This window comes from Melozone crissalis, unplaced genomic scaffold (genome assembly GCF_028551555.1).
Source record: "Melozone crissalis strain CALT ecotype California unplaced genomic scaffold, PUWL_Pcris_2 ptg000042l_1, whole genome shotgun sequence".
Taxonomy (NCBI): Eukaryota; Metazoa; Chordata; class Aves; order Passeriformes; family Passerellidae; genus Melozone; species Melozone crissalis.
The window spans coordinates 14,191,518-14,214,929 of record NW_026535820.1 but is presented as its reverse complement, the minus strand read 5'-3'; the positions used below and the strand labels follow the sequence as shown (position 1 = coordinate 14,214,929).

The window sequence follows — 23,412 nt, the reverse complement described above, 5'->3', positions numbered from 1 at the left end:
ACCTATTTTTATGCAGGGGTATCAGCAAACTCCATGAAGTGGTATATTCTAAGTAAATAACACAGATATATGTCACTTCAGAAAAACTTTTGGGTTAAAGCTCTTCCCCTCATAGAAATTATTATTGTTGCAACTGACATTGAATTAATTATTGTGCATTGTTACAACACGCAATAAAGGTACATAATGTGATTGGAAAGACTCGCCTAAGGCTGGTTCCCCTCTCCGACCCCAATAGTATCAAAAAAATAGTATCATGACCAGCAGGTTCTGAAGTTACTCACCACAACTGAGTGTGATCCTGGAAAGATTAACCAGGTAACTGCCTCAGCAGAGAGGATGCACAAGAAAGCACATTTAATTGTTTCGCCATCATGAAAAATCAGCTATGCCTTCGTAAGCACCAATTAATCAGGTGTATCCAGGAAAGATCTCTGCCAGATAAGAGTAGCAAGGATATGGCTCGGAGCGTATAAAAAATGAGGATTACAGGGAAGGTTGTCCTAAAAACGCCCACAATTTTATTTCCCGGTGAGACTGCGCTCCCCCCTACCAATTACTCCTCCATGTATCCGTTTGTTGTGGCAGCCCTGCGCACTCCCGCACGGCCCGGCTCGCCTCCCTGGGCGGAAGCGGGGCAAACAGGCCACAGCCAACTTGGGGCACCCTGGGGAAGCCAGGCCCGCCGCTCCGAGGGCTGCCCCGTGCAGGCTCCGCGGGCGGGACTCGGGCCGGGCGGGGCTCGGGCCCGGCTGCCTCTTGCCCCCTCCCGGCGCGATCCCGCCCGCCACACTCCACCCACCCGCGGCTACTTGTGCCCCCCTCCGTCGGCGGGCCGCGGCATTCCCGTGTGGGGCGGCCGCAGGAGCTGAGGGGATAAAACATTTTATCCTCTGTCCTGTCCCATCCCGGCACGGCAGTCATGTCGCGGGGCCCCGTGGCGGCGGGGCGGCTGCTGGCGCTGCTGGTGAGTGCGGGGCGCTGCTCTGCCGAGGGGCTCCCTCGGTACCGGGGCGCTGCTTTGGGTCCCTCGGTACCGGGGCGCTGCTCTGCGCGGGATGGAGCCGCGGTGGTGCTGCCGCGGGGGTCCCGAGTGCGGCCGCCCGAAAGAGGTGTGCCCGTCGGCGCTTGGCTGCCCTGCCAACGCTGCATGTGGCTGGGAACGGGTTTTCTCGCTTTCTTTGGGAATTTGATCGCCTTTGCTGCCTGAAAGCAGGTGGAGGTAGGAAAGCCCAGCAGGAGCGGTATCTGGGATGGGTGGGGTTGTTGAGGCGCCGGGAGGAATGGGAAGGCCGTGAGGAGTTCGCGTTGTTGCCGTTTTCATGTTCAGCATACTCTCTATACTAGTAAATTGCATTTCTCTTCTGAGGGAACAGTGCCAGGAGGGAGGATGAGTCAAAAAGTTTGGAATTCTTTATCACCTTAGAAAAATTAACAATCCAGGACTCTTCAGGCTTTCTCCTGCCCTTCCCTCGCTGTTTTTCAGCCATCAGCTTTAGATCTTCCATCCTATGAAATACTTTCTCAGGCTAAAAGCAAAGACTGTCTCATAACAAACTGGGAACAAAACGCTTGGTTTGTTGGATTTGGACTGATGTTTTCTAGCTCTTTCTAGCTGATTTACAGCAAAGTCTTCATTGTATCTGCGGCATTTTCTTTTGCTTTTCACCTTTCCAGGCTGGCAGAACGCCTGTGGAGGTTGGGCTGCCGCCAATCAGACAAAGGTGAGGGTGGAGGCCATGCCCTGAGCTGTGCCAGGAGCTGCCGAGCAGCTGGGCAGGGATCAGGAATGGCTCGTTGCATGGACAGAATGGAAGGAGCTGGGGGTCGGGATCTTGTTGCCTGAGCTCGGGAACCTGCAAAATCAGATTTGTTATCTGGAGACCTGTCGTCTCATTACTTTAATCCAGACATATGCTTGAGCATAAATTGGCCAGCAACAGTTAAACCTGTTTTTATAGCAAGCTGGTAGTTGGGGTTTGGTTGGAAAATGTTTTATCCTCATTTTGTCCAAATTAACAATGGAAAACATGGAGCACCACTTGTGCAAAAGTTTTTACATATTCTTCCTGCAATACCTGAAGCCACACCATTGTCCATTTTGGTGGGCTTGCACTGTCAGGTTGCTGTTAGTTTTGCCTGAAGGACGTTGTTTTTTTCAATCCTCGTCATCATCCGCTTCAGCTTAGGCTGAGTCAGGATATGATGTACTGAGAGTCAACTCAGTATGGCCTAAAAGACTCATTGTTAGAATATTGGAGTGAATAAAGCTGCTGATGGCAGAAGAGAGAGGCACTGCTGGATTTTGAAATTTTGGGGGTTTTTTCCTAATCAAAAAGTCAGGTTTCCTATTTGAGAGTATTGGATTAGGGTCATTTATTTCTTATGAATCTTAAGAAATGACTGAAAAACAAAATTAGTCTAAAAGTAGTGTCTTCTCAAAGCATCTTCTACCTTAGAAGCATCAGGAATGGTAGGTTCTTCCTCTCCCAGTTTTTTCCTGGAAGTCTCTCTCAGTGCTCCCTCCCTGCCTGTGGGCTGCATCCCCGTATCATCATCCCTGGGTACCTTGCAGAGGTCACAGCAAATCTCCCGGGGATTTTTTTCCAGGAACCCTTTTCCTGGAGCATTTGTGCTGAATGGTGGTGCACCCAAAGGGTTGGGCTTGACTTGGAGCGTGCCCAGGGCACACACCCAGATCCCTGGGCCTGCCGAGCAGGCACGGCTATTGAGGATAGACTGGGAGGTTTCTTGGTCATTTCTAAAGGGGGTGGACATCATGGCTTCAAGAGAAGAAGGCTTAGAACACTTCCTGCATTTGAGTGAAAGAATAGTTGACAGAGATAAATGAATCTTACTATGGGAGTAGCAAAATTTACCTTTACTCTGAACGTCTTCCTCAGTTTGTACTTTGTTGATGTTTGGAATGTTAGACTTAGGCTGGGTATGATGAAATTCAGTCCTGAATATATTAGATGTAATGTCAGAGTCAGTAGCAGTTAATTTTCAGAAGTCACAGAAACAAGTTAAATAAAAACCATCATAAAGTGGCACTTGGTTTTACAAAGAGCAAAGGTGAGCTAATTCAAAGCAACCTAGCTTCTGTTGCCAGTAACATGTTGAAATGTGGTAAAAGTATTTAGAACCATCTGTGGATTGATTCAACATTTTAATATTGTTCCAAAAGGGAGGGAAAGCCCAGTTGCGGTGAGGTCTGAAAGCAGCTGAGAAATACATAAGGTCTAGTATTTTATCCATCCTGTTGAACTGAAGTGGTATGTTACTTTTGAGACCAGACTTCAGAACAAAGTGATTCTGTCCAGAAGAGACTACAGAACAGCAAAAAAAAAAAAATCTAAAGTCACAAAATCCTATTTTATCATTTTTAAGGGAAATAAAAGAACTGGTAGTTGAGAAAAGACAGTGAGTGAGTGAGATGTTTGATAAGTTTGCAGATACATGAAGAGTGGAAGAAGAGCGAATTGCACCATACAATGAGAGCATTGTCAGCATGACAAAGGTTAGGTTTGAGGCTAAGAAATCTCAATGTTTAAGTTTCTGTAAAGGTATATGGAGGTGCAGTGGATGCTAAGTTCACCTGTTTGATTGGATCATATTGTACTTTTGAAGAAAATCTCAAGAGTGAGTGAATTGTATCCCTCCTGAGTAAAACCATGTTGGGAGATGCATCCATCTGCTTGTAGATGTTTGATCTGTGGGGACAAGCTAATTCTAGTCTGAAGGATCCATCAAACCATGGGTTGTATGATGTTGGGTTTTCTGCATCAAATGCTTTGCCCTACAAATCCTCCTGTGTTGGGTTTACAATACTTAATTGGACATACTTACAGTCAATCAGAAGAGCTCAGAGAGAAATAAATATGGACTGGTCTGGGGGCAAGTTGAGCAGCGCTCTGATCTCTGTGGGTATTGGCTGTATTTCTGCTGGTCATAATGAAAGTTTAGGTGCTTAGCTTTCATTTAGATATGTAAATTTGTGTGCCTTACTCTGAATATCATGCAAGCAGCAATATGGTCAACTTGCAAGGAGCTAAGAATCAGGATAATAAAATGAAGATGAAAATTAACAGACTTTTCATCTGTAGGACTATCTAGGAGCCCCCTTAGGTTAGTGAGGCTGAGAGACATCCATCCCTCATTTTTAAGAACAGGATAAACCGTTGTCAGGAAGCATTTGGGTGTAGTTTGTTTTCCCCAGGGCCAAGAGATGTACTAGTAGATGACCTTGGAGAGTCCTCCTTGCTTGCTTCTCTGGGGTCTTCACATGTTGTCTTCAACACCAGACTGACTCACAGGAGGTGCAAGCTTCAAATCTCCTAACACACAGCACACAGAAAAGATCACATTTCTAGTCATTACTGTAACTGGTGTAGTAAATACAGACACATACCTTCTTGATTACTCAGTCTTTATAGTTTTACAGCTTAAATCTGAGCTTTATGTTGAAAATCTGTCTGTTAGTCACTTCCTGACTATAGATGAGAAGGGATTTGGGCAAGAGCAGCCTTGCAGTCACTATACATGGCAGTCACTCCCTTCTTTCCCATGCCTTCTTGCCTATTCCTGCTTCTTTCCTGTAGTGTTTCATTCCAGTTTCATTACTTCAGGCCACAGACTTTTTTTTGTTACCATCCCATTTTCTTCTGACAATGTTCTCAGCTCTGATCAACAGGTGTCATCAGTAGGTGTCTGGTTTTTGATCAGACACCTGATGTGCTTAGGCTATGATCTACAGCAAATGACAGAGCTTTCCTTCTCTGAGCCATTTAACAGAAGGCAGTTGAAAGATGCTAAAAAGAAAAGATAATGTGGGGGAGAGAATTCTCATGTTCGACAGGCAGTAAATTCTGACATTTCACTTGTCCTTGAAGAAAATGTCATTAAAAGTGCTTTTCCTCCAGTTTAAGATTTTTGGAACTTTAAAAATTTTTGAAAAATAAAAGGCTGGACCTCTTCATGTATTGTTTCCCCTTGTATTTATGTATCTTGTGAATAAAATCATCATTCTTAAAAATTTTTTGTAGATATCTTCTAAGTCCCTTGTGAGGCTACCTGCAGACTACAGATTGAATAATACAAGAGCAAAATTATTTTTTATTGTCTTAGCATTAATCTGGAAAGTTTTGAGGGACATTTTCTGCTATGCAAACAAATTGATTTTTTACTTTTACTTATCTTATTGAAAGATTTTATTTTTATAATGACTAGTGGAATTTTTTACACATTTTTGACATGCATCTCAGTGGAACATCGGCTTATTCTTGGTTTTCAGACATTTTTGTTTGTAGTGGTTTCTCAGATTTCAAATACAAGGAAACTTCTCAGTGCATGCTCTTGTCTCCATTCAGTTTTGAAACACAAACAGTTTTCCCTCCAGTTTACCAGTTAGAACAATCCAGGATGTTTCTAATGATATCTTCACAATTATTCACCTTCCAAAAGAATTGGAGCTTCTGTGGAAAGCCTGGACTATAAAGCAAATTTCTCCTGACACTCATGCTGGTACAATCTCATTAGTCATGAAAATAAATTTTAAAAATCCATCCTATTAGTAAAATAAAATAAGATTAAGAACATCCATGAAAAGACCTTGGTGTGAGATCCTGTACCCTTCCTGATGCATATCCATTAGGAAAGTTACTGCTTAATAATTTCTGTCTTCAGAATCTATACATTGGGAAGAATACCATTTGAAAAACAGTTCTGTTGAACAAGTTGAAACAGAAATCTGCTGTATTGCTCAACACAGTCTACTAGATTGTGTGGGTACAAGATAACATCTTTAAAAAAAAAAGAAGCTGTCATCAATTCAGTAATCAAGGCTGAGTCAGAGGGAAGAATAGGGAGAGCCCAGTGAACAGACTAGAAACCAGTCAGAGACTGACTTATTTGAGAAGAAAACCACCTTTTCTGAGCCTGCTCTGTCTTAGGCAGTGGTATGCCTAAGAAAATGATCACCTAAGTTGCAAAATATAAGTAGTAATAGTTTTCAGAACAATAACAGTTTTTGCTACCTGTACAAAGTTCAAAAGCTTGATTTGTAGGTTTCCCATGTTACAATAGCCTACTTTTTATTGTTGCTGCTTTCCAATACCTGCATTTTTTGCAGTTTGAGGGGTGTTGTTACTTGCAGAGTCTGTGGTGCCTGGAAAGTGGACATAAACGTGGGGTCTCTGAAAAATTGGCTTCTTCCAGCCAGGATTTGTCGCCTAACTGAGTCATTCAAAGTTATGCATAGCTGTCCTGGTGTGTGAACAGGTGGGCAGTCCCAATGCTGAACATTGGCCTGCAAGGTTTTGTCAGAGCAAGCGCCTCTGCCTTGTTTAAATAAGTGATGCCATTTATCCTCCCAGCGAGGTTCTGAGTAGGAGAGCTGCTTCTGTCGTGTATGCTTCAGCAGATGTTTGGGTTAGTCCTTACTTTAAACACCATTTATCTGATTTTCTTCTCTGATGCAATTGGTAACCCACAGCCACAAATCCAAGGTTTGCCCAGAAAAGGGAGCTTCTCCAAAGTGCTGCATGTTTTTAATGCCAATGGTTATGGGTGAATTTTTCAGAAGCTCTTATGGGTAAATAATGAATATTAATTTATATGTGTCAGAAGCCTTCTTCCTTATGGCTTTGCTGTTCATACGAAGCAGATGACAAAAGTTATGTTTTAGTGCTGCTGAAGAGACATAGAATTAATAATTACTTTCATAATTTCTATTGCAGATCTGTCTGAATTATGGACATGGGCTCTATGTGAAGGTAGGATATAATGGAAAGCTTTTTCTTTATCAGTGCCTGTAGAAGGGTTCTCTGAGCAACACGTCAAATCCATACCTTATTTCAGTTGATAAATGCCTTCAATTCTACCATTTTGTGAAATGTGAAAACTGCATAATGAATAGAGAAATGAAAGCTGAAAAGTAAGTGAACAGATTGCTACATCCGTCACCTAGGGTGGCATTGAACTTTAAGAAACTTTCCCCTAACACAGTAAAAATGTCGATTGCTTTTTTGAACTCAGTAGATGAAAAACCACTGTTTTAGTTAAACTAGGAGTCAACAGAGACAGTAGAAAATAAAGTGGACAGAAGGATGTGGAGTCTTATGCAGAGTGAGAATGAGATGTAGTTAAACAGAGATAGCAGAGACATTGGGTGGATTGAATAGAAGCCTGATCTTCCATGTATTCTGTTTCAGAGAGAAAGTTAAACATGCAAGGCACTATTGGTGGGAAGAGAAACACGGTGGTAATGCAGAAATGGTGGTTCAAAACAGCCTTAGTGCCAAACTTCTTCCCACATCTGATGACGAGCATGTAAATCTTCCAGAGCAGGTGTATTTTCACCAGCTGCTGGTCATGGAAACTTGCTCATATTTTTAAAGCCTGTCTTGCCTAATTCTATCTTGATGAAAAGACCAGTGCAGTTTTCAGCCAGCTTGAGGACTGTGTAGCTCTCAGATTGTGACTCAGAAGGCAGATGCTGCTCCATGATTTTGAAGTCACTAGCTATTGACAGAGCAAAAGTTGCTCAGAAGTCTCGTCTACAGCAGCAATAAAGCATTTATCTGAAATGAGTAAATGCAGTGCTGACATTCCATCTTGTCTTTTCACAGGTTTATAACCGAAATGACAGGAGTGGCCTGCTGTCTCACCCCAGCAGCCCAGTCAGACAGAAGCGAGAATGGACAGTCCCTCCAGCTTTCATACGGGAGGAGGAGGACAATTCCTACAAGAATCCAATTGCTAGAGTAAGCCCAGAAAGCAGTTAAATATGAAATACACATAAAAAATAGAGATGGAAATGTAAAATAAGTGTGGCTTCCCTTAAATGCATGCACAAATATTTCTGTAATTTTAAAGGACTTGAATGCCAGTTGAAGATTGACAAATTTCCTTCTGTTTCCTTTACTTTTAAAGCCTGGTTTGGCTCAATCTCTCATCTTTTCATAGCCCCATTTTTCATTAAGCTTTGGGAATGCAGTATCTTTGAGTTTTTTCACCCCACTACCACTTCTCAAGTGGAGTTGAACTTGTCAAGTGGGTCCCAAATGTGCTGGTGCTAATTGAGCAGAAAGATGTACATAGAACATGATTATTTATGCCTAGTCTTTTAGGAAAAAGAGCTAAAAATAATCCAGGTGTTATCCTGTGTGAAAGAGTGGTATGCACCTGGTTCAGCACCAGCATTCAAACCTAAATTCACCACTCCTACCACTTCAGCGTATGAAGTGACTGCAGGTGGTGGCAAACTGTTGCCCTTTGCTTGGGATGCCCCTTGATGGTGATACTGGTACAATGCACACTTTTCCAGCTGGTTTGAATATCTGCTGACAGCGGAGAAAGGGTGTAATCTCTAGTCTCTGCAGCCTCTTCTATGTGTTCTCTCCAGGTCTGACCTTTTCCCTCCATCCTATCCCTTCTCCAGTCCTGGTATATTTGCCAGCTGAGGTCTGACCTCCCAGGTCAACTCCCTGCTCCAGATGTTTCTCATCTCCCTGCACCAGATTCTCAAATAGAACATGCAGCCTTTCCTGCATTCATCTCTACATGTCCACAGTCAGAGGAGTGCAGGGAAATGTGTTAAATATTTTTTTTGTCAGTTCATTACAAGACAGAAAAACTATTTTGTTGCACTTTTAAATGTGGTTTTATTTACTGAGTGCTATTTAATTTGTTATATTCCTACTAGATACATTCAGATCTTGAAGATACAGGAATTGTAGTAACTTACACTATATCTGGTCAAGGAGTAACAGAACCCCCTTATGGATTATTTGTTATCAATGGAAAGACTGGTGACCTGAACATAACAGGAAGGGTGGACAGAGAAAAGACTCCCATTCTTCTTGTAAGTTGAAAATTAATTTTTTTCTTTATAGGTCCCCTGCTATACATTTTTTATGTATTTTCTTCAAATGTGTCTGCTTGAAATAATACATATATATAATGTATTTCTGGATATTTGTGTATACCTTCTTGTATTTGTAAGCATATGTAATAAGCTTTTATAGTATTTAGACTTTGTTATATATAGTGGATGTATTTCTGTTTTGCATATGTGTTTGTAAATATGACAGTCACTCATTGGATTCATTTATTGTTTCTGTCTGTATTATCAGGTCCGAGGCCATGCGCTAGATAAGAATGGGGCAAAACTGGAAGAGCCAATCGACCTCCCAATTAAAGTTGTGGACATAAATGACAATTTTCCAGTGTTTTCACATGAAGTTTTTGTTGGTTCAATTGAAGAATTAAGTGAAACAGGTAACTTTATTTTAAATCTTTTTCTTTTAGTTTTTCCCAGCATATGCAAGGGGACATGTGAATTTGCACTTTTGAGTAGTACATCTGCAGTAGCAAGGTCATGTTCTCTTACTCACATAAGCCAGCTCATCTGTGTGTGAATGAAGGATTTAATTCAAGGCTATGTTGTGTGATTAAGGGAGAGCATCCCCCTAGGGGCAAGGGAGAACAGTATTTCCTCTTGTGGCACCTTTGGTTTGTTGTCAGAGCTACCACAAGTTCAGGAACCAGAGTTCTTCTGCAGGAATTGCACAGGAAATGCAATCTGCCTTCTGGCCTACTAGTCACAGCCTATTTGGGAGGGACTTCACTCTGCCATCCTCTTCCAAAGCCCTGCCTTATTTGTGGGCTACAGAGGTAGTTTGCTGGTAAGCACATATGGCTGTGCCATAACCATTGAGGTGCAGGTTAATGGCCATTTTCCTATTGACATCAGCAAACACATATGACTATGCCACAATCATTGAGGAGCAGGTTAATGGCCATTTCCTATTGACAGCAGTAAACATAAGAGCAATAGATTATTTTCAAGAAGATTAGAAAAGCTGGAAAAAACTTCCTAATAAATACTTGACAGTGTGTCTGTTTCAATGCCACTATAATGTGAAGAAATATTAAATTAAAAGGGGATTGCATCGTGGATACCACCACATATATTGAGTGAAGCTGTTGGAGAGCATCAGTACAGATCAGTGGTTTTAATAATGTTCAGGTAAAGGAATAATTAGTGCTCTCTTTATAATAATATGTGAGGGAAATGTAGCTCATTGTTCAAAAGCTTGTACTTTCTGCCCTGTGTGGTATCTACATTTTTCTGTCAGAATTACTGAGAGAATTTAACCTGTTGTTTAATTTGTGCATTGAATTTTATGAGTTACAGATATGTAAATGCAATCTTTTTGTTGGCTAGAACATATACTTTTGACATGTACCTATTGGGTTTAAGAACACTTCTTCAACTTCATGCATTAAATAAATAAAGTCAAGAGCATCAGAAAATTGTGCAGTGCATTTAACAAAACGCTCTTATTTTGGACATTGCAATAAAGGTATATACCAGTGCATGGTGGTGTAAACAAGTGCCATATTTTGTTTGTGTTTTCCAGGTACAATTGTGTTGAGGATAAATGCAACAGATGCAGATGAACCAAATAATCTAAATTCCAAAATTGCTTTCAGGATTGTTTCTCAAAGCCCTAGCGCTGCATTCAGCATGGATAAGAATACTGGTGAGGTTCGAGTGGCAAAAATAAACCTTGACAGAGAGGTAAAAAAACCCCTCCCGTTTTGATATTTGTTAGTAAAGGTTCTCTGGTGCCCATTGTGTCACCCTCAGCCCTGCCTGCAGAGTGGAGAGCTGGCCCTCTTACCTTTTTTAACTTCCCTTGGGATTAAAGCCTTGTCTGTTTGATGCATGCTTTTCAGGGACAGAGGGAGGAGGCAATGGGATTAAGGCTGTATCCCCCCCACCATCTCCCTAGCACAGCACCAGCCTGATGGTTGTTGCCTTCTGTCCCTCCTGTGCAGTCAGGGCAGCAGTTACACAAAACAAGGTGTCATTTCTTTCTGCTGGGGAGTGTATGGCAGAGAGAACCTCGATCACCACCTGCAAAATTGCTGGCTGCATCTGGATTTTGGTAGCCTGCCATGCAAATTGCGGTTCAAAGAGTTAGGACAGGTGCTACTGTGAAACTGCATTGGAAGTCACATATTGCCAGGGACATGAGCTGTGCTTGCAGAGTTTTCTCTGGCCAGCAGATGGTGTTGGAAATGCTGGCTTTGTGGCTGAGGGATGTGGCTCTGCCTGTGTCCTGACATGCGGGTGTCACTGGTCCTGTCCCTGTTCATGCTCACTGGAATTTTTTACTTTGCTTTGTAAGTACAGTCTGACTCTTTGTGGGGGAGATGTGAAAGTCCTGTACCTTTTTCAAAGCCTCAGTTCTATTCCAGCAGAATCTGTCAAGGCAGTTGTGAAATTTACTTCTAGCTAGAGAGGACTTAAAATAAACCATAAGAGACATTACCAAAATGTAGTAGAGATCATATAGCAAAGGAAGAATTTTTAGCCTGGATTAAACACCCTCTTCTTACCATGACAGACACAAAGTAGCTATTCTTTGGTGGTGGAAGCAAAGGACCGTGGTGGTGAAAAAGGTGGGAATGCTGCGACATGTTCTTTAGAAATCAAGATTCTGGATGTCAATGACAATCTGCCTGTTGTTGAAAGTCGTGTAGTAAGTACAATTATCACAATTTTTAGCATGTTCCTACCCCTGCCACTACCCCATAATAAGACATTGTGCAAAATTCCTTGCACTGATGAAACGAGGTAAACCATGACATCTTTTTAAACAGTGGATTTTTTTTTTTTTAACTGCAGTTTGAAGGCAGCATTGAAGAAAACAGAGCAAATGTGGAAATTATGCGAATAAAAGTATTTGACAAAGACGAAGAGTTTTCTGATAATTGGCTGGCAAACTTTACATTTGTTTCTGGCAATGAAGGTGGTTTTTTCAAAATTGTAACAGATACCCAAACAAATGAAGGAATTTTGACTGTTGTGAAGGTAAGTATAGATTTTAGAGAGTCTGCTTTATATATTAGAATAATTTATCCGTCTGTGTTGACAAATTGTGTTTATTCAGTCAATATGTAAAATGTGTGGATACTCTTCCTTTGTCATATTTTTAATGCATTCAGTAATTCCATGCAAGGTAATAATTTGTCAAGCTTTTCCATTTGCATTCTCTGTCATCACAAAAAAAATAGTAAGGCAGAAGTCCCCAGACTTCCCTTGCCCTTTGGGCAACAGTACTGACGTGCTGTAAACTTTCATCTTTCTGCTGTCCTTGATTTCAGTATAAATTTCTTTATTTCCCCTGGCCACTGCTAATGCTGCAGGCAACACCTGTTCCATGATCCATGAGCTACATTTATGAATTTCAGCAAGTTGAAATGGTGATGAAAATATTTTAAATTAATGGAAATGTCTATTTTGTCATTTTCACTTTTCTTTAGTCCGCAAGTACTCAAGATACATAGTGTCCTAAGTAGCTTTTTTTTTCGTGCTCAGGTTTCCTTATCTGAAAGCTGCTAATTATTAAAAAAAAAAATTGAACATTACTAAGTGAATGATTAAAAAAAAAAAAAAAGGCAAACACGTAAATTTGGAGAAGCCAGGTAATTAAAGACTGATTCACTGAAAGCACAGGCAGTAGGACTTCTTTCACATACATTGAATAAGTTTGATTCAATAATATAAAGCCGTACCTATGGTGTCATCCATTAAAAATGAGTAACAGGTTAAGAAACATCTTTACTGCTTAAATATTACTTAAATATTTACATCCCTATTACTCAAATAAGTATGCTATAGTAGTATTTAAATATTAAATGTATGCATGTTGATATTGGATTCTGACAAATTCTGAATTTTTTATTATTTTCTTTATTACTCTAGGAGCTGGATTATGAAAAAATGCAAAGCCTAAACTTAGGCATTGTTGTTACAAACAAAGCAGAGTTCCACAAGTCAATTAAACCCAGTTACAAACCAGAAACAATTCCAATCAAAATTAAGGTGATCAATGTGCAGGAAGGCCCTGTGTTCCCTGGTGGCACAAAAATTATTGAAGCAAGTGAGAAACTCCAAATAAAACAGGTTATTGGACAGTATCAAGCCTATGATGAAGACACTGGAAAAGTAGCAGAGCGCATTACGTAAGAATTTTTTATAACCATCATAATTGAGTATGTCAGAAGTCATTTGTTGTTGTCAAAATTTGCATGTTAAACTGAAAAAATTTCAGAGGCAATATTTTTCTGCTAATGATAATTCACACCTTAAACATCAAAATGATCATCAGTATTCTATTATGGAGAAAACTGGTGATGCAAAAATCCTCCTTCTTTTGTTGTATATAGTGAGACCTGAGTGTTTGGGTTGAAGTTGTTTGTGTTTGCATGGTGTGTTTGTCATACCTGTCTACTTTTGAGATTAGATTTGCCAATCTGATTCCATTGTCTCCAGTAAAATTAGGAAGGAATATGCAGAAACATTTATCAGTCAGACAGAAAGGGTGTAACAGAGATGCGTCTGCATGTGTGCACTTGGGTTTTAAATCATAGCTTTTCAGCTAGAAGGTTGACCACCACTGTGGCCTGTACAAATGGTGCACAGCAGAGTTGCACACCCAGGGGTGGACCTCTTTCCCCCACGCCTGTAATAGTTTTTCATGAGTGTCTAATGCTCAGCTTTTGCTGGGAGAACAGATTGGGGGGAAGAGGACAGTGCCCAGCAGTGCAGCTCTGTCTCGTATTCCAGTCTCGCTCCCTGATTGTACTTTCTGTGCTGCACCCATACCTGAATCTTTGATTGTCCATCTTTGCATTATTTTCATCAGATACATGAAAGGAAAAGATGCAGCAAACTGGATCACTGTAGACTCAGTCACAGGTGAAATCCGACTTGCTAAAAATCTTGATTACGAATCACCTCATGTAGTAAATGGTACCTACACTATCACCATGTTGGGTGTAACTACTGGTAAGTTGAGAGGGTTTTGTTTTCACACAAATTGCCTGTCTACAAGGGTTGTTGGTTTAACCTACCCATCTCTAAAGTTAGGCAGCAGGTGCAGTCTCAGTATTCAAAGGAGAGACACAGGCAACTCATTTTTTGGAATGGGCTCCCAAGGTTTCTCCCCTTTGACTGGATAGAGGTGAACTTTTCATAAAAGTTTTCAAAGATAGGTCTGATAGGAAACTCTGTTGGCAAGGTGGGAATTGCCATTATCTCAATATGCCTGTCATCAAACATAGTCCTAAGTTTTCTCAACTTCTAAGCAAGAAAGACTCTCTGAACTTCTTTTATATCTAAGTAGAATTCCTCATTTATAATCTACATGTTACTGTGTAACCACACAGGATTTTTTTTTTCAAGTTAAAGTAATAAACCAGCTTGTCTTCAGACAAGCCTTGTCAATATATTTATTAACATTGGGAAGGAAGCACTGCTGTCATAAGCTCCAGGGAGATCTCTTTCAACTTACTTCAGCAATGTTGGAGTTTTGGAAGATACTAAGGTTTGGGTTTGTTGTTTTTTTTTTAAGATAAATTTTTGTGCACAAATCAATTTAATTTTTTTTATTTTAAATTCTTAGATTCCCCAAGGAAAACAATCACTGGCACAGTCGTAATTCAGGTTAAAGATGAGAATGATAACTGCCCAGTTATTGTGAACCCTGTGCGGACTGTGTGTTCAGATGCAAAATTAGTTGATGTTACAGCTCATGATTTGGATGGTTACCCCTTCAGTTATCCCTTCAGCTTTACTGTCATTGATGAGCCAGAAGGGACAGCAGAAAACTGGATAATTGTATCTGGAAATGGTAAGAAAATGGTTTTTTAATTACTTTCAGTTCTTTGAAGTCCTAAGGTCATAATTTATTAATTCCAGTCAAACTGACAGTTTGGCTGAGTGATACCAATACAGCAACCCTATATATGGAGTCAGGCATTAAGACCATGTGTTGCATTCTGCTCCCTTTACTCTAAAGGTTGTAAAAGTCCAGACATGTCCTCTGGCCTCTGGGGTGTTGCCTTCCTTCAGTTTGACTGTCTTTGTCTGGCTTGATACCCCATGTGTGATGACCAGGATTTCATGAATAATGTTAAGAACAAGCTATCCCCATCTCGTTATGGACAATATGCAGTGTTACATTACCTGAGCATAGATGACAAGCTGTACACAAGCCAGCAGTGTGTACACCAGCCCATGGTGTCCTGGGGGGCATTAGGAAGAGCATCACCAGCAGGTCAAGGGAGGTGATCCTTCCTCTCTCCTGTGCCCTGGTGAGGCCACATCTGGAGTGCTGTGTCCAGTTCTCTGCTGTGTCCAGTTCTGCCTCCTTGGTACAAGAGAGATGTGGAATTCCTGGAGCATCCAGCGCAGGGCAACAAAGAAAATTGGGGCTTGAGCATCTCTTTTATGAGGTCAGGCTGAGGGAGCTGAGCCTGTTCAGCCTTGAGAAGAGATGACTGAGAGGAGACCTCATTGACATCTATAAGTATCTGATGAAGGGAGAGTGTCAAGAGGATGGAGCCACGCTCTTCTTGGTGGTGCCAAGCAATAGGGCAAGAGGCAATGGGCAGGAACTGATGCTCAAGAAGTTTCCACCTGAATACAGGGAGGAATTTCTTTACTGTCGTGTGGGTGTGCAATTGGAACAGATTGCCCAGACAGGGTGTGGAGTCTGCCTCACTGCACATACTCGACAACTGTCTGGATGCAATCCTGTGCCATATACTTTAGAATGATTCTACTTGAGCACAGAGGTTGGGCCCGGTGGAGATGCCCCACTATGGTCCCTCCCAACTTTAACCAGTCTGTGATCTTCTGCCTAGTTAGTCCTTGACATGACATAGCCACAGGAGCAGATGTTTTGTTGGCCCCTGATCTCTATCTGTGGCCTACAACAGATTAATCTCCTCAAGACTGAAGCTGTTTCTCTGTGAGTTCACCCTTTATCTATCCAGATGACATGGTTGATGCTATACAGGTGATTGGGCTGTCTTCTGTGCTGTCTCTGGTCATGTGAAATTTCAGAATTATCTGAGACTGCTAGTGAGCATGGCTGCTCACTTACCAGGAAAAATTGCTTGATAAAAGTAAAAACGTATGTACTATAGTAACAGCTAATTAAACTTAATTCCATTGCTTTGGCTGGGCTTTACTGGAGGGGATTTGGTAGAAGACTGCAACAGTGGTATTTTAGTTAGTTTACAGGAGTCCATTTTCTCTCTGCTCACTCCTTGTCTTTTTTTTTTTTTTCCTTTAACCTCCCTCCACTCCTGTGTCAGACACCAGTGTACAGCTGGTACCCCAAAACCTGAAGCCGGGCAGAGCTGAAGTTCCCATGCTAATAAAGGATTTCCAAGGGGTCAGCTGTGCTCTGCCACAGTCTCTGCAGCTGACTGTTTGTGAGTGTACAGATGATGGTGTGTGCCAGGAGAGGTTTATTGGAGCAAAGTCAGTGGGTCTGGGACCAGCTGCAATTGCACTAATCATCTTGGCATTTTTACTTCTGCTGCGTAAGTAATTGTTTCATATCATCTCAGAAGTACTGTAATGTAATGTATGTGGTCTGCAAAGCATCAGGAAAGAAACAATCCAGCTCCCAGGTTTTATCATCTTGATGCATTCTGTGTAAACTCCTAGTCTTGTGGAGGTCATGGCAGATCCCCAGCTAATTTTGGTAATATCAGCATTTCACCCTCAAAGGATTTCAAGCTGTGCATTTTAAAATTAATATCAACAACTTTTAATATTTGTTTATGGTGCAGTAAATAACTAGTGGGGAAGCAGTGAGGAATGCTTTTGGTATTCTGAGATGTCCCCAGGTGAACCCTAGCTCTTCCTACTCAAACCACAGCACATTCTCCACTGTCTTTTCTGTCACTGCAGATTCACTGCCTTGCTCAGAGCAGCATGTGACATTGTTCTTTGATGAGATAAAATAAAAATAAGAATATTTGTAATTCTGCTGTGGCCAGGTGTAGCAGTGCTGCATTTAAACTCCCAATAGTTTATTGCTTGTGCTGGCAACAATCTAATTGTGATAAAACAAAGTTCATGCCACAGGAATAATATTCTCTGCTTCTGAAACTGGGTTATTTTGAGTCCCCCAGGCAGCATTCTAGGCACGTCAAAGGAGTGGTGAGGTGGAATTTACATGACGCCATGTTGTTATCTGGTAGTAAAAGAGGAGGAGTTAGAAATGCTGAGGTTGTACAGTGATAGCCAGGGTTTGGAATTGGTATGTGAGATCTTTGATAGAAGTACAGGTACAGACATGTGTGGCCATCTGCAGGATTCAGGCCCTGATGCGTTAGATGTCAGTTTGCTCTCTTGGAAACTGGCCTCGGCATATGCTTCTAGGAAATCCCTTAAATGTTTGGGAACCTGTCTTCAGTCCTTGGCAGCCCTCATACTGATCACTAGCTCATTAAAAATACATTTGGGTATGGGAGCTGGCCAAACTTACAGGGGCTGTAAGCATGCTAAGGTCAGAATAACCACACAGTTAATGGCAACCTTCTGTTTCCCTGTAGTTGTTCCACTGTTGCTGCTGCTGTGTCCGGGTGGCTTGGGAGCCAAGGGATTTGGTGGAGCAAAGACGTTTACTGACATACCAGACCACAGTGAAGCGATGCTGCGCCAGTGGAACAGTGAAGGAGCAGCTCCTGAGGAGAAGGCATGTATCCCCAATAGCCCCCCCTTCTCTTTGATTTCTATCCCAGTGTTCAGTTTGCCACCTGGGGCCTCTGCCACACTACAGGAGGATATTTCGAAGCTCTACAACATTGCTGATTTTAACAACACATGAACATTAATCAAAATTAACCCTGTGAGGCTCAGGGAAGGATGTGTGGGAGATTACTTCCACCAGCAGCTGTAGAAAAAGCAGCCATAGCACTTAAATCCCAAAATATAGGGAAAGCAATCAAGCAAATGCTGATCATATCTGAGCAGCAGATAGCACTGTGGGAAAAGCGTTGAACCAGTAGAGAGTGAAATATTTGCTTTTGCAAGCCTGGAATGCTCTGCACCCCTTTGGGATCATGATAAAACAGCAAAATAATGGGTTATAATGCTGAGATTCCCTTCATTGATTTGAAGTTTCAGGCTGTTTTAAATTACTTCTCTGTGTATTTTCTCTTTGAAACAGAGGAAATTCCTTAGTAAAAAAAGAAAAAGGCAGAAAAAGTGCAAATCTGCAGAGAGAACAGTAAATACCAAGAGAAATTTGCTCTTTGTTGCTACACTACAAAACAACATTTTTAAAAAAAGGGCATGATACTGACATGCTTTTGCACAATAACAGAAACAGAAGGTAAAAGACTGATTTAGGGCCAATGCTCACACCAAATTCTTGTTAAAAGATAATTAACAAGCCAAACTGCTAGGGAAAAAAGGGCCAGGCAGTACCGCAAAGGTGGCGGGCAGTGCATACTTTCCCACTTAGTGTCTGAGGAAAACTAGGCAGAGTTTTTCTTGGAACAGCTGAGCTCCCTAGAGTTTTGCAAGCCTCTTTTTGGTGGTTTTTTTGTTTTGTTTTGTTTTGTTTTTTTCATTTTCAATCCTCTGAGTTTCAAGAAAACAATGATCTATAGAAACATTTCCATAAACCTTCTTGGCAATACATTTGTGGAAGCTGCACCCTGTTTTAGGAGGCCTTTTACTCTTTGCAGCAACATGTATAAGTGCAAATTCAAACAAGTCGTAAGGCAGCACCCTCCCTGTTCCCCACCCAGCCCCACTGCTGGTTTGGTGAGTTCCATGTGCTAGACAGCAAAGCTTTCATGTCACATCTTAATTTGTCTTATTTATGTAGCCAGTGCTAAGCTTCATTCCACCCACTGCACTTGGGAACGTGAAAGGAGGAACAACAGCAGCGGCAGCAGGAGCAGCAGCAGGAGCAGGAATGAGTGGAGAAGGAGCTCTAATAGGAGCAGGCAGCTCTGTCTCTCATGTAGGAGAACATCACAACACCATTACCAGGGAAAGATGGGAAGAGCAAAGGCGTCTTCTTTCTGCTGCCGACTATGGAGCCATGGCAGCTGGAGCAGCTGAGGGCATGGCAGGTGTGGATGGGAAGACAGTCGTGTCTGGAGGAGGAGCTGCTGTGGGAGCGGCTGGAGCCATGAATGAAGAATTCTTAAGAGACTACTTCAACGATGTAAGCATATGACCCAAAAATAACAGTATTTTAATGTTTGCACTTAGCATTGTGAAATATCATGTTATGACAGAGGTGAGTAGATATGAACAGTCCTGATATTGTACACATGGAGTTGGGGGCATTAAGGATTTTTGGATTGGCACGCTTGGAGTGGGACTTGGAGTGTGACAATGTTCAGTCTTCTGGCATTGAACACTTGCAAGGCCACACAAATAGACCATTCTCTCAAGGGAGGTATTTGTGGATGGGATCCAGAATATTCAGCAATAGTATAGGAGTGCCTTGCCCGGGAAAAAGCCCTGAGAAAGACTGTGTGATCTAAATCTCAGGGACTTAAGAACATGAAACTGATCTCTAGGGAGGCACCTGTGACTCATCATGAGTCACAGCTCCAAACTTTACCACGGAGCAGGTTTTTGAAAGATAAGCTGAAGATGTCATACACCAGTGGGTGGGGCTGTATTTTCAAAGTAGCTGATGCAGTGAGTAGTGCTGACTTGTCTGTTTGCCCAGCAGCCTGGGTAAAGGGCCATTCATCAAAAGTGTATGAGGCATATGTTGCAATCCTTTTTCTTTTTTTTTTTTTTTAATGACCTAATCATTGGCCAGTAGTTGTTCCTACTTGTTGAAGCTACTTCTCTTCATGTTACACACATCATTAGTCCTATGGCTGGTGAGCTCCTTGTAGTGAAAGTTGGACTTCCATGCACCATCACCTGTACAAACAAAACACCCTACTACTGGCAGCTGATGTGGTTTTGCAGGGGAGTAGCTTTGCAATTTCAATCACTACCTCAGGTCAGTGAAGGATTTGAGCTTTAGGTACTTGCATGTCTCAGAGTGCTCTCGGTACTAGTCTCCTAGGTGAACAGATGCAACAGTAGCAATCTCCTTTTCTTCTACTCTTTGTTACATAACTTTAAGCATAACTGACTGATGAAATCTGCAGGAGAGAAGGATCCATTTTGGGAGGCTAAAGTATCTCAGGTTAGGGGTAAGGAAACAGACAAGTAACCAAACCAAATAGTTTCAGCTGCTGATTTTTGTGGGTTGTGTACCTACTTCCGGGATCAAATACAGATAAACATGCAGAGTCAAATGGGGGTCTGGATATATAGCACATTACACAGACTCCTGAGCTAATTTCAAATCCAGAACTTCAGATGTGGCAGAAAGGTGGTTCTGAGCACAAGCCAGGAGCCATATTAGATAAACCTGGTTCAGCAGGCCCACAGGATTTGGCTGTCTTCACTTGGCTGTCTTCACTTTTGGAACTGTAGCTGATGCAAACATATACACAGATATTTGTGCCAGCACTGCAGCAGCTCCATGTCAGACACTGCTTTCAGATTGAGCTGAGCCTGTAAGCACTGTTGCCAGAGCTTGTGAGCCCTCCTTCTTACCAGATAGCTTGCATAGAGCCTAAGAATTTATATGATGAACTATGCATCCATGCTTTACCAATCCATTTAACTTTTTGATTTGTTTCCTGTTGGGCATCTTGGATGTGATCCTGTAGTCTGCGCTAGTGAAAAAGGCCATGTTGGGTGATAACATGACAGCATGTACTCAGTAAATGTTTTTTTAAATGTTAGAGTACTCTCAGAAATGGTGTTGGTGTTCTCCCACAAAAACCTAGTCAGAGGTGAAGTTCATTCACTGAACTAAAACTAAAACAATTTCTTTATGACTGTGGATCAGTATCACCAGGGGCACATTTACTGGAAGGATCAACAGTAGCTGGTGATAGTATCCAAGGCTTTAAATATAATCTCAGATTTTTTTTCTCATCAAGTGTACTGTCAAATTCAGATTAATTTCAAAAAAGAAAAAAGTGTTAGGTACAGCCCTCACTTCGTTGACAGTTTCTGTGGGATCGGTTCAGTTTCTTATTTCTTATTTTGAATTTGTTGAATTGTCCTAGTATTTCTGATTTTTCAGAATTACCAAGTCTAGAGCTGGCATTAATGAACTTTTGTTTGCTTTTGTTTTCTGTCTGCAGAAAGCTGTCTCTTTTGCGGAAGAAGATGAAGAGCAAGCTGCAAAAGACTGTCTCCTGGTTTATTCCCAGGGAGAATCAGGCTCCCCTCATGGCTCCGTTGGCTGCTGCAGCTTTATTGAGGGGGATCTTGATGACCATTTTCTTGATGATTTAGGAGACAAGTTTAAGACTCTAGCAGAAATATGTATAGGTAGACAGATCAACATGAAAGACGGTGGCTACAAGAATGAATCAGGTTTTGGTCTTAGTGAAGCAAAGTCACAGTCCTTACATCAGCAAACTGCTTCCACCTCTGAACAAGCCTTTGCCTCAGGCAGTGGTTTCCAGTCCATCCCACCTGTGCACACAGGCAGTAGCACAGGGGAAAGCACCCTGTCCAAGGAGGTGGTCACAGAAACAACCTTTTCATCATCCCACTCTGGGCAGCACAGTGCCCAGCACCTCCCCACGGGCCACGCAGAGAGCAATGTCACCGTGACAGAAACATCCTATTCTGTGGGGGCTCCTGCCCGCTCAGCCCCTGTCTTTTTAGACCCCCAGTTTAAGGAGAACGTAGTGGTGACAGAGAGGGTGCTGGCACCTGCATCAAGCATTCAGGGCATGGTGAAAATCCCTGATTTGCCACACGGAAGTAATGTGGTGGTTACAGAAAGGATGGTGAAGTCAGCAGGTGCAGGGCCAGGAGCCCTGACAGTTCAGGATCTTCCTGACTCGCAGTATGTCGTGGTGAGGGAGCGAGAGAGGGTCCTTGTGCCTGCTGCAGAGCAGGGCTCGCTCAGCTTCCCCGCTGCCGCACAGGAACGCAGCATGGTGCGCAATGAAAGGGTGGTGACAGCCTCAGGGCTGCAGAGCAGAGCTGAACAGGCCACAGGTGCCAGCTCAGGAAGGCAAGAGCAGGCTCTGATCACAGACTCCCCACTTAACCTGATGGGCTCTGACTCACAAGGGCCGTCTCCTGCCAGTGCCACACTGAGCAAGTCTTCCAGGGTCACCAAATACAGCACAGTGCAGTACACTCGCTCATAGCCTGGCTCCGTGCAGGGGTGGCAGTGTCCAGCACCCTTCTGTCTGCATCCTGCCTCGGGCCTTTCCATGAGATCCAAATTTGCTGGAGCTTCCAGAATGACATGTACTCATTTGCACTAGTTTGTATAAATATGGATTATATGACCAGGAAGTTAGTGAGGAAATCTGGTGTTATGTTACATTGGCCTTTGAAATGGAAAGATGTGGGAAATAACTTTTTTCTCCTGGTTTGCTGGTGTTTTTTATTGCTTTTTATTATACAGATAGTGAATGATGCCACATAACTACAGCTGCATAATTATGGGAAAACAGGAAAAAAGTCTCCAGTCTAGTGATGGATAGTAGCCTGCAAAGCACAAGTTTTTGAACTGCTATTGAATGTATCTGAAGTCCTCCTGTGAGGGCAATCAGTTTCTCATTGTGTGTTTGCCATTGTGTTGTGGGCCATGGTAGCTCCTCCTGAACCTTGTAAAAAATCTTCCTGAGAAGCCCAGGCCACCAAAGCTAGTATGCCTTCAGAGCAGTGGTGTGTTGATCTCCTGAAGGGATGTCACAATTTCAGGTTATCAGAATTTGTAACTTAAGCAATCAATACTTGCATGTTACCACAACAGTTAAAGACAGCAAGCAGCAAAAAAGCTGAGAATTGCAATTTTTCATTACCTCAGCCTAAAAGTTCCATTACTTGGTGTGGGTCTACACTGATATGGACAATTAAGCATTTGCATCGTGCACATTTTTCACTTTATTTAACTTATGAGAAACAGCCAAGGCTTACCTTAGCCTTAGAGCCAGAGGTTCAGTCAGTGGCTTTGTCAGCAAATTTTCTAGCCCTTGGACATCTGTAGGATCTGATTTACAGGTGCAGTTTGGTATTTGGAATTTGTTCTGGAACTCACAGACATAGAAGTCAGCCTTGTGTGTGTGAGGTTCCACTAGTTTCAGTACCAGAGCTCAGATGGCTGGTATAGTGCTGTGTAGTGACAGCTTTGCTTGGCTGTGACAAGGTAACAGGAAGCTCCCTTTAGGTCTGCAATATTTGAGCTTACTTTGCTTTCCTTGGAGTTTATGTGGTAAAAGCAAGAGACAGTACTGCACTGTTTGGCAGTATGTATATATATATATATATATATGCACATGTAAATATTTGTACACTGTTTGGAACATTCTGAAATTAATTTTATACAGGAAAGAATGCCTTACACTCCTTATGTTTTCTGAGTAGAAGTATTTTTAGATGTGGCATAGGTAGTGTGTTTGTCTCATACTTGTGAAATCAACAAGTTGGTCATAAGGTACTGCAAAGCCCATGGACCTGCAGAA

The 23,412-nt window shown here is 42.1% G+C and overlaps 1 protein-coding gene across 1 annotated transcript; it reads left to right on the top strand.

Moving 5' to 3' along the window:
• Positions 1 to 922: 922 nt before the first annotated feature.
• Positions 923 to 22,593, top strand: LOC128942505 (desmoglein-2-like). Its single transcript, XM_054285025.1, has 15 exons — positions 923 to 967; positions 6,738 to 6,773; positions 7,629 to 7,763; positions 8,705 to 8,863; positions 9,135 to 9,279; positions 10,425 to 10,585; positions 11,418 to 11,552; positions 11,699 to 11,884; positions 12,779 to 13,038; positions 13,722 to 13,864; positions 14,481 to 14,708; positions 16,180 to 16,410; positions 17,431 to 17,573; positions 18,714 to 19,058; positions 21,064 to 22,593. Exons 1-15 carry the CDS (start codon positions 923 to 925, stop codon positions 22,087 to 22,089), a joined length of 3,378 nt encoding a protein of 1,125 aa, XP_054141000.1. The 3' UTR covers positions 22,090 to 22,593.
• Positions 22,594 to 23,412: the final 819 nt, after the last annotated feature.